The 11,981-nt window shown below is 44.7% G+C and overlaps 1 protein-coding gene across 7 annotated transcripts in view; it reads left to right on the forward strand.

Moving 5' to 3' along the window:
• Nucleotides 1-11,981, forward strand: part of ABLIM1 (actin binding LIM protein 1) — a 241,769-nt gene that overhangs the window by 125,692 nt on the left and 104,096 nt on the right. For all 7 annotated transcript variants that reach the window (XM_012723613.1, XM_012723611.1, XM_012723615.1 and 4 more), the window contains exon 3: nucleotides 11,197-11,380. In XM_012723613.1, the coding sequence (XP_012579067.1) occupies nucleotides 11,197-11,380 (184 nt within the window). The remainder of the gene's footprint in view (nucleotides 1-11,196; nucleotides 11,381-11,981) is intronic.

Raw genomic sequence — 11,981 nt, forward strand, 5'->3', positions numbered from 1 at the left:
TTTTTTTTTTTTTTAAAGACTTATTTATTTATGCATACAAGGTGTAGGGGGTGAGAGGATTCACTAGAGACAGAGTGAAGAACAGAACAGGCAGATAGACTGAAATACACTGCTAAGGGGAGCGGCAGGGGGTCAGAAGAGGTCTGCTGCACCATGTGGGTCAGCTCCCTGGCTGGGGGTTGGCTTGTGCTGCAGTGGCTGCAGATTGCTTCATAATGCTGAGTCTTGGCCCTTTTGTGCCACCGGGGAGGCCCCACTTCCATCCTTTTTTCCCCCCACTACTGTAGAATGATGGGTGAGGTGATCGGTGCTCAGTAACAAAAGGCAGGACAAGAGAATAAAGGGAGGGAGGAAATCCATGTGTCTGTTTAGAACTTGAATATAGGTAAATGTTTAATGGTGCAGCTAATCACTAAGAATTATCAGGTGCTTCCTATGATATACCCTCAGCTGGGTGCTATGCAGTAACATTAACTTCTAAAAACACAGTATAAATAGAGCTTTTCACTGATTTGTGGCTACTTAAGTGCTTGGCAGATGAAAGAGATAAGAGAACTTGTACTGAAGGCTGTTTTCAAGCAGCTCTGGGTTCAAAGGTTAATGTTGTCCAGTTTTTAAGACCCTTAGCTTTGTCATCTGGATTCACATGTGTAGGCTGGATGTGGTTTATTTGGGGGCTCAAGTGCCGGTAAAATGGAAGTCATTTCTTATATCCCCTAAGAGCGGAACTTGAGTTTTTTGATACTTATTTAGAGAATTCTAGTCATTCAGAAGTTGATTAAAAGGCAGAATTAACCAGGACTCAAGAAAAATAATAAAAATATGTTCCTGTCTCCCAACAAATAAGAAACCACTTTCATGCCATGCAGGCAGTCCTGAACGTTTTACTTTTTGAATTTTGTACCATGTTAAGTATTACCTACTCAGAGAAACGATTTAGATTTTTTAAATAGTTACAGTTTTGAGTTTCAAAGTGAAACAGAATCAAGAGCTTTCTTACACATTCTCCAAATTACACTTAGCAATTTTGACTCATGTTGGGAGAATAGCTATTCACAAGTCTCTTGTGAGGGAGATGCTGGTGGCTTTTCTCCTGAAATATCTTTTTAAGGATGTTTGGACAACAAGAAGCCTTGGAGGAGAGTGAGAGCATTTCCCTCCGGGGACAAGGCAGGTTCATTCACTGTCCAGTATAACAAAGAGGACGCTGCCTCTGGGCAGAGGCTGGACAAGTGCTTGCTGGTCATTACCAAAGACCAGAATCTGCCAAGCTCAGGGATCCTCCGTTGTGACACAAACCAGGGTTGGTCCAGGCTCTGGCTGTGGGAGCAACCCCCGCAGCTGAGCGCTGCAGCCCAGGCCCTTGGAGTGGCTGGGGCAAGGAAGGGCAGGAACTCCACCCCTGGTGCCAGGCACTGCCATTGCGGGGGTGGGGGTGGGGGAAGACACCTGCCCTGTGCTATGGTCTGATCCTAACCCACGACATCCTGAGCAAGGGAGCTTGGCGAGGGGCACAGCTGAGCAGCTATTTTTGTGAACCTTTAAAAAGGAGTGATGGATGTAGGCTCTTGCTCTTTTCTTTCACTGGAGCTGCAACGAAGGAGTCACCAGGGTGACAGGCCCTTGTGTCTTCCCGCAGGAGCCTGCCCATCTCAGCAGGGGCATGTCTCTGCCACCCCATCAGCCCTGTAGCTGCAATTCCACTTCCATCCTTCCATAATTGGACCTTCTTCCTTTCCTGCTTCCCTCTTGGCTTTCCCTCACCCTCTCTCCTCTTGGTTGGAATAAATTGTTCTCTTCTTTTCTGGTGCACCAAAGGCCCTTCTGTTTGTATTTGTGGTGGCAGATGCCAGACCCAGAACCAGACAGAAAGGTTCTGACCCAATGACAGCTTTGAGACCCTTTGCCTGCTGGCACAGCCAGGCTTATTTCCCTTGCCTTTGCCAGGCTAGAGGGCAAGGGGCATGAGTATGGGCAGGAAGCTTCCGCTGCCTGCTGTGAGTAACAAAGACCTTCGCTCTGACCCTGGAGGTGCATGTCTTTTGCACACATCCATCCACTTACTGGACAGCTTGCAAACCAAGCCTCAGGTTCTTTATCCTCCTTACAATGCTTAAGTTTATATCCAGGAAAGCGTAGCAAGGGTATACTGTAGTTCACCCAACTTGATCAAGGAAGAATGTATTTTCTAAGAAAATGATTTGTACAACAGAAGTCATGGGATTGCTTACAGTGTAGAGAGGGAAGGAAACTGAAATGTGCTGCTTTGCTGCTTCCTGACCCCAAACCCGCCAAGTGCCTATATTCAGACCCTACCTCTATGTCAAGTTCAAGTGACCATGTCTGGTCTCGTGGTTTAAGGACATTCTGTACCTTGGCCATGACCAGCTCTGCCTGACAATCCAGGCTGGGTTCTAACGCTGGTGGAGGGCTTAGAAAAGGCTTTCTCACTTCCCGAGAAAGTGGGAGCTTTTTGAGCTGACATAAAGAATGAAAACAGAACCATCACTTGTTCTAGTACTAAAGGCCACCTCAGTGGCTTTCATTCTTCCAAAGAACAGACTTACCACATGCTCTTCATATTAAGAATCACTTACTTGTCACATAAGCCAACCTAGAATATTATATCAGACTTACCATATGAGATGTCTGTAGAGTCCCTATCACCTCCCCGTTCACTATGCAAGGCTGGGGAAGTTGGGGTGGTGTATATAACACTTTGTCTACTCCTGAAATACCTGGGACCTGGTAGGAAGTCAGGTGCTGTCAGAGCTGCTGTTGGCGAGGTAGATTAGCACCCAGGTGTGTGAGTCTCAGTGATCTGGAGATGCTGCCACGGAGACATCAGTGAAAAGGCAGGTGTGCTCCAGAAAATTTAATGACCGTCCTGGATCTGGGAAGGGAACTGCCCTAGGTGTGGTCTCACTGGGTTGGCTGGGTGAGAACTGGGTGTGGCTGGATGAGAACTGGCTATGGCTGGGTGAGAACTGACTGGCTAGGTGAGAACTGGGCCTAACTGGGTGAGAACTGGCTATGGCTGGAGTTGACTTTGGCCTTCATTTGGGCACTCAAACTTTTTGCCAGAAATGAGTGGAACCATGGTGTTCCTGTTGTCATTTGAAAGATAGCATTTTAAATGTTAATTATAGTGACTTTTTCCTTCTCAAAACTGGAAGGAGTGTTAAATGTTATATTCATAGTCACATAGTTATAAAAAGACTTCTGAACATTGGGTGTCTGTGGAACACAAAAGCAGATCATGTAAGTTCTTGAGAAAGTAACATTATTACATTGCCCATATCCAGAAGATAAGTGAACTCACTATCCTGAATAGAAAGTTCATTTGTTCTATCATAAGTATTTCTTAGCCATTGATACAGCACAACCTCCTTCAGGAACCTGTTCTCAGTTGGAATCACCTCAGAAAGCTCATCTAACCTACATCTCTTGATACACATAAAACAAGCCTGGTGGAAAGAGTTCCTAAAAATAACTCACAGTACACTTAAAGACCATTATTATCCTGACCTCTTTTTTCTTCCATCTGTTTTCAACTCTGGGACCATTTTATATTCATTGCTCTCTCCCAGTCCTTATTTATTCCTGTGCACCCTGTGATCCATATCACAGTTACCTCCACCAGTTGCACTGTCATTCTCTGCAATCAGGACCTTCTTGGTTTTGCAGACACAGAGCTGAGCATAATTCCTCTCTGCACATAACTTGCAGAGACTGAAATGGTCTCTTGACTTATTGAGTTGCACTTGATTTCAGTTGCTGGGGAGGTTCAGCCTTAAGAGACATGAGAAACTGGGATGGGGAGTTACTCCCTTGGCCAGTTATCTTGGTGCCAATGGGATTCCTTCAAATCCAAAGACAGTGACTGGCTCAAGGTCATGTGGAGATGTCTTTTACTTGGCTTTCTCCACACCATCCAAACACTTGCCTCATTTAAAGCAATACAAAAGCAAGGGAAAGTGACAATAATTTTACATCTCTCTCTGTATGTGCAAGACATAAAAAGAGTATATTTACCTTCAATAAGCTGCAGTCAAGATAAGTATTAAATCCTAATGGCAGTGTACAGAGGATTACGAGACAATCTGTACCTGAGTCTCCAGGAGGAAGAGCCTGATATTTCTTTTCTTTTCTTTTCTTTTAAATGTATTTATTCATACAGAACTGGGGCAAAAGTCAGAGGTGCAGGTGCAGTGAGAGGTTTCACCAGAGACAGAATGGGGAGCAGAACAGGCAGATTGACGAAGTACACTGCTGAGGGGAGCAGTGGGCGGGTCAGGAGAGGTCTGCCATGCCATGTGGTCACCTCCGGGGTGGGCAGGAATTGAACTCATGCGGAAGCGGCTTTAGCTTCTTACTGCTGTGCTTTAACCTGCTGTGCCACCAGGGATAGCCCAGAGCCTGATATTTCAATGACTTAAGTAGTCTCTGTTAGCATAGAAGCCTTCTTTAATATTTGTGATGGGCCAAGTCATAGAAAGCAAAAAAAAAAAGGTGAAACAAAATGGTACACTAAGTGAGAGCTATTATTCTGAGTGATCACTTTTGAGTTGCAATAATTAATATTGCACATGAAGTGCCACAGTTAACAAGTGTTAACGGCAAACTGTGCTGTCAAAGACCTTTAATAAATAGAGATTCCGAAATGATTCCCTTTCCTCTCACTATTGTAAATTCAGACTCTGGATCCTTTGGTGCCTTTAGTTCAGGTGTTTTTCCTTGGGGCCCATTTTGCTATCTGGTTGGGTTTCTATCTTCTTTCTCAAACATGATTGTTGATTTTGATGGGCCTTTGGACATTAAGCTAAAACATCATTTAGATGTGGTTTTTTTTTGAGACTTTGTATTTGCTTCTAGGATAAACGTTAGCAAATACTTATTTTTGGTGGGAAACCAACCCCCTCACATTATTGTTTGAGTCTCTGTTCAGCTATTTTGAGCTTGGGCCAAGCATGGAGTGCTTTGAGCCCAGCACATGGTACTTTAAACAGATTGCTGTGTTTTGCAGAGGAGTAACTGTCAGTAACTCAGTTATTCAGTGAGAAGCCCTCAGTATCATGCAATGCTTGGTACGTTGGGAAGACACTCTCTCAGAGTATACCGTTATATAGGCAAGATTCAGTGAGACCTTCACTGGGGCATGTTTTCAATATTGATCGTTGCAAAGTAAGCGATGAATTGCATTCACTAGGATCCCTCTCTGCCTCCTTCTCCTTCTTTTCCTTCCTCCCCCCCCCCTTTCTTTCTCTTTACATCTTCTAGGAAGGAAGGGTTTGAGGAACTGAACACTTCAGGGGGAAGTAAAACTTGTACAGTGAAAACGGAATGAGGGTGGAGGGAGAGGATGGAAAGATTTGTTACTCAGGTTGCCCTAGCAGTACAGTGTTTGAGACTCCATCCCCTGCAGTCTGCTCTCTGCCCAGAGCAGTCCATGTGGCCTGGTAGGAGGCAGAGAGGGTGCTGGCCTGGGCAGGGTGGAACAGAGTTTTCGCCAATGAGTAGGTGTCATCCAGGCCTCAGCTCTGCAGGGCCTCCACTTCCCTGGGGCAAGTTTAGAATGGTCCTCACCCCAGTTAAAATTCTTGTGTTGTGGGCCCTCCCTGGTGGTGCAGCAGGTTAAAGCGCAGCACTAAGAAGCTAAAGCCACTTCAGCATGAGTTGGATCCCCACCCCGGAGGTTATCCCATGGCGCGGCAGACCTCTCCTGGCCGGCCCACTGCTCCCCTCAGCAGTGTACTTCGTTGATCTGCCTGTTCTGCTCCCCACTCTGTCTCTGGTGAATCCTCTCACCGTCCCTGCACCTCTGGCCTGTACCCCAGTTCTGTATGCATCAATAAATAAATGTAAAAAATAAAATTCTTGTGTTGCTCAAAACACAGCATGGGTAGAGCTGGAAGGGATCAAGTTTAGTGAAATAAGCCAGAAAGAAAAAGGAAATACCGGATGGTTTCACTCATAGCAGGAGCATAAAGGACCAGGGGGAAAAATAGTAATAATGAACAATTATATCCCAGAGACATTTTATGGGGGTGGATTGGGGAAGGAGATCAGAAGGAGGCGAGGAGGGGGTACACTGGACTCTGGTGATGGCATGCAGGTGAATTGGTGATGGGAAGCCCACAAGAGTTGCAATTGAGATGGAAAGAGACACAAAAATGATGTAAATATAAAGTATTATAATAAAAAAATTGAAAACTTAAAAAAAAATCTTGTGTTGCTCAAAACAAAATTGTAAACACTGACCGTGTTTATATTTAACATCTGTCAGTTGCTAGTGTGAATTGATTGAAACGCAAATGAAAGTATCAGCCGGGCAGAGATAGTCACTGTACTGATAAAGATGAAGAAAATAAGTCTTTCATTTCACCCCCAAGCCCACCTTTGGGCAGAGTTATAAGTGTTCCCTGTTCCCCTAAAATGTTGGCGGAGTGAATGAGTTGACAAGCAGGTGGAATGTCCCTGCAGTGAATTAGTTGCAACATAAAATGTAGCTGCTGTTTTTAGAAGGTTGGAGAAACAGTTGCTACAACGACACGGCTCACACCAGTAAAGCTCGGCTCCTCTTTCACCCCCTCTTGACACCATACTTTGTTCTCCTCCTGTTCCCTGGTATTTTTACAACACAGGTCGCTCCTGTCAGTTTCTTTTTTAAGATTTTTAAAATGTGCCTGTTGCTAATTTTGTAACTTTTATATAAAATTGCTTGGCTGTTACATAGTCCTCCTTGCCTGGTTAACAGGTCGCAGTGGTTTGGAGAAAATGAATGCAAGGACATGAAGGCTGCTGGTGGCTGTGCTTTAGTGATGATGTTGCAAAGCAGCCAAGGTTCAGTGAGACCTTGACTCTGGGGTGTGTTTTAGATATTGATCATTGCAAAGAAAGCAATAGAAGGCATTCGCTGGGATACCTCCCTGCCTCCTCCTTCCTCCCCTTCCTCTCTCCCCCTTTCTTTCTCTGCTCTTCTCTCCCTCCCTCTCTCTCCATCAATGAAAGGAATCTGTGCTTTTCCCCATGTTACTTCCAACTAAAACAAAGACAAGTGGAACACCCAAGTTAAAAATCTGAATATAATCTACCGAAGTATGACCTTACTAATTGAGATTTTTGTAGTTATTGAAGGTGAAAGTTCACCTTTGTGCCTCAGTTACAAGTGTTTGCTAGGCTGTTAATATAAAACACACCAAAGCTTTTTAAAACATTTTTAAATGTTTATAGATACTTTCTTGTTAAGCAGTGTAACCCTTTAGTCCAAGTGTGATTTTCACAGTTAAATAGATGTCTCTCATACAAATATAGAATGAACACTTATCAAAGATGTACTCAACTCTTTAATGAGGGAGCCAGTTGTGTGTGGAACTGATTCAGTGGGGAACTGAAGGAATGGGTGACCACGGCATCCTTCTGGATTAATGTCACAATGTCTGGTTAGATATAAAACTGATTAGAAGTCTAGCAGGACAGTAAAACTGGACGGAAATATATGTATCTCTATGCATAAGAATCTACACGGTACCATTCCTTTCAGCCTGTACCTTCTACCACTCAAAAAGAGCTTGTCATTAGCTCAGCACCCTGGTGGTAGAGTGACCTGTGTACTGTTTATGCTCTCTGGAAACAGGGAGAACAGGCTTCTCCCCTTTACCCCATCATTTTCCTAAAATTTTAAGTAAGCTTCCATTTGTATGAGGAACGTGGACAGGTCAAATGCACAGACACAGAAGAATGGTCATTGCCAGTGGTTGACAGCGGGGGAGGCCAGGGAACTGTTTGTTGGGCCCAGTTTCCATTTTGCAAGACCTAGACTTTTCCATGGATGGACAAGGTGATGACTGCATAACAATGTGAATGTGATCAATGCTGTCAAGGTTAAAAGTGGCTAACGTGGTAAACTTTATGTGACTATGCGTTCACCACAATTTGATAATTTCCTACATAAACTGAAAATAGGAATGTGAAGCTAAGTCAGTCATTCTTCAGCCTACTGAGTTATTCCATTTAGTGGTCCTTATTTGTATTAACTCACTTTTCCTTGTTCACAAAGACTTTAGTAAACTTGTGAAATGGAATTACTAAAATTCTTTACTCTGTGACTTAAGTTCTTGTCCCTCAATGATACATCATGGACAGGCCTCTGGGGGACACATCCATGGATGGATCCATGGATAGAAACAGTCACTGATTCAGCTCTTGCATCATTTGTGCAAAATGAGTCATTTCCAAGACTTTGGATTGCTCTGATTTGGGCATTTGTTTAATTATAACAATGTCATCATAAAATCGCTGTCATCCAAAAGACATAAGTGACACCACCCAGAAGGCAGAGGAGGGACCGGGTCAAAGAAACATATTTCTGGGAAAATACATTGGGCTTAATGGAAAATTTGGTTGACATTTTTGGTGTGAGAGAACGACTAGTGCTTCCATTTTGCTGAAAGAAGGAATGAAAGAAAAAGAGCAGCAGCTGTGGGGCAAGGCAGAGGGACCAGGAGGGGAGGATCGTTTTCAAAATGTGGATTTGAGATGAGCCGCTGTCCAGGGAGCTGAAAGAGAAGGGTGCCAGGCTTGGGGAAAGAAGACCCCCCTGGTGGAGATGCTGACTTGCCTAAAGCCATGGTTGACGCATGAGAGTGCAGGAGAGCTGCCCCTGGCGGCCCTTAGAGTAGAGAAGGAGGAGGTGGCGTCCAGGGAATGACCAGGAGCCTGAGAAGTTGTCAGAGGAGGAAGAACAGGTGAGGGAAGAGCCCGAAATTATGTCAAAACGGGTCTGTTCTGGGAAATGTGATCGTGTGAGTATGTTTTAAACATTAGCAGTAGGGACTTTCCTCTCACTGACTGTGCTGTTTGTCTTTGTTTGTTGGTTAGATCTAACTATATATAGAAAATGGGATTTTTTTAAAATCCTGTGGCATCCCCTCTAGATGTAGCTTTTCTGTATGCCTTTAATGGCCCTGCCAATAGTCATTGCTTTCAAATACCAGTTTTCTTGTATATAAATCACCAGAAACATGGGTTGTTTTTGGCGAGTCAGCAGGGCCACTGCTTTAGGGGACAAAGTATGGTTAAACAGCACTACTGTCCACTCGACAGTAGTTACAAAGTCACGTTAGCTTCACAATAACCAGACTTCATTAATAAAGGAGAGCATATGCTAGTTTCACAAAGTTGGGTGAACTAGGGAGGCTATCCAGAGGCATCAGGAGAATGAGCAAATATAAGGACTTACGAAAACATTTAGGATCAGCTTTGAAGTGTCTCAGCAATCTGTATTAGCAGATCACTCTACCCCCTGCTAGCAGATCTATCTATAAAGGATCTGTGAAACTTTTCAACCTACCCTGGGAGTTTGCTTGCCGGAGAGAATACAGGAAATATTCATAGCCCTCCATATGCATTATTCTGTCACTCTGAGGAATCCCTAAATTTGGAAGAGTAACTGAGTCATCACAACCACTGCTGATGTCACTAAGGAGTGAAACTGGAGGGAAGAAGGTGAACCCAGCAAGTTGGAAGCTGGATTCAAGTTAATTCAAAAAATGTATTCCCAGTACATTGAAGTTGAAGGTTGAAGGTTTTTGAAGAAAAATCAAAGTAAAATGAGGACTTTTCTCCAGAAAGGGCTTATTTGTGGCAAAAAAGAGCTGTAGTTAGAATCCCATAAAAGGTCAATCTCGAAGGTCCTCCATGAACCCTGGGAATATCTTTATTGCTGTTGAAGGAATTTGCAGGCAAAGAAAGGCTGGTCCATACATGTGCCCTCTGACCCATAGGACCCGTTTAGTGAAGAAGAAGCAGGTGTGAGAACAGTGGGAACACTGGCAGGTTAGGGAAGGCAGCAGGTGGTGGATGAGCTGTTTTCCAGGTAATGCGATCACAGTGTATTTATAGGGGGGGTCATTGCAGGCATGATGGACTCTGGCCATCCTCTTGAGTTACTTGATTGTAATTGCAGAGAAGAAGGTCGTGGCTGTGGAGTGTTTATCTAAACAAATACTGACGAATCCACAGTGGAAAGGTTGTGGTTTGGATATCCTTGGTAGCTTGCGATTATTAATAGTAAAGGCTGCTGCGGTGGGGGAGTTTGCTGTCTCCATCAGAATCTGCTCAGCACTAATTCATCTAGCAGCAGTAATGAGTCATGGGGACGAACCACGGGCCCCCTGGAAGTGTTCTAGAAGTTCCTTAGAAAAGCAACTTAGTGATGGAATTTAACCTCCTCCCTACCCAGCCAAGTGCCAATTCCAGCTACTTGCTGGAATGGAAAAGAATCCTGGATTCTTAGCTAAAGCCCTTAATTGTATGGGAGTTCCCCAGCCTTGGGCATCGACAGGTTAAAGAATGAAGATTTCCTGTCTCGGCTGTTGCTCTCCAGCCTGGCAGTGGAGAGTCTTCATTCTGCCTCAGGCTTTGTTTTTGGGCAAGTTACTATCTCTGCTCTGGTCTGTCTGAACATGAAGATCCCGCCCAGGTCCCTGGCATCCCAGGGCCTCTTGTTTGCACCATCATCACCATCCGCATCATCCACAGCTGCAGAGTTTGGGAAAAAGCACCAGAGCCCAGACTCAGCAGAGGGCCGGCTTTTGCAGTCACTAAGGACAGTTTTCTCTTGGGCATATTCCCTTCCTTTCCTGTCTTGCCTATTCTTTTTTTTTTTTTCTCCTTATAAGCTGTAAATAATCGGCTTATTGACCACAGAAAGAGAAAATGATACATCTGAATTTTTCATAGCTATGAGAAAGAATTTCCAAAGTCTGAGGGAAAAAAATAGACATTGGACATTTCAGTGACTGCTTTGGTTTCGTAGCTCAGTTACAGTCTTGACCCAAACCCAGCAGTTATATGGGCAGCTGGCACCTTCCCTAATTAGCCCTGCCAGGGTAGCTCTGTTCATATTTGTGGCAGTGTGAACTCAGGGTATCTCTCCATCAAAGCCAGTTTATCTCTGAATCTCAGACATACCACAGAAGCCATTGAGACCTAGCCAGTGGATTTTGCTTGCATGAGATATTGCATAGCTCCCAAAGGGAGGGGAAGGAAGGGGCGGGAGGCGGGAGGGAACTCACAGAGCCTGACAATAAACAGCTCTTTGTGCCCACCCCTCTGCTCCCCCCAGCCGGCTCAGGGAGGAGCGAGCGGCTTCCCGAAGCCAGATGACAGCCAGATGTGCTCTTGTCTCTCCAGTGTGCGGCTGCGACCTGGCGCAGGGAGGCTTCTTCATCAAGAACGGGGAGTACTTGTGCACCCTAGACTACCAGCGGATGTACGGGACACGCTGCCACGGCTGCGGGGAGTTCGTGGAGGGTGAGGTGGTGACTGCCTTGGGCAAGACCTACCACCCCAACTGCTTTGCTTGTACCATCTGCAAGTAAGTGGTGACTTCCGCCCGACGTGCACTGTGGACAGAGCCTTTTGTCTCTACTGGGCCTTAGTCTTGAAGGGCTCCTTTTTGATACACGTTATCTGCCTCCTACTGTCACTCATAGTCAAAGGTGACTTGGTTGGGAAGCTTCCTGCCTGATGTCCTCTACGGAAGAGCGTCTGGAACTAACCAGAAGCTGATTCAGACTTGAGGATGTGCGCGCAGCACTATTGCTGCTTAGATGCCACCAGCAGCCGCACTGATGGATTTTACCCGACAGTCCCTGGCCCTCACAGCGGCCGAGTGTCCTGGGCTCTGTTTAGCTTTGCTTTTCAAAAAACTGCAGACCAGAGGAGGTGTTTTATTTGTCAGCATTTCACATTTCTAGGCCAGAGAGATGTAAATTCTAGAATACATTTAATTTTGAATAAATAACTTTGTAATACTCATAGATGAATCATCATAAGATTTAGATGCAATATTCTTCATAAAATTATCTTAATTTTTGTAGCTATTAGCCTATCTCTCAATGTTCATGTTTTTGTTTTTTAAGATTTATTTATTTATAAACACAGAGCTGGGGCACAGGCCAGAGGTGCAGGAGTGG

The sequence above is a fragment of the Condylura cristata genome, unplaced genomic scaffold, assembly GCF_000260355.1.
Source record: "Condylura cristata isolate star-nosed mole 26May11 unplaced genomic scaffold, ConCri1.0 scaffold00011, whole genome shotgun sequence".
Classification (NCBI taxonomy): Eukaryota; Metazoa; Chordata; class Mammalia; order Eulipotyphla; family Talpidae; genus Condylura; species Condylura cristata.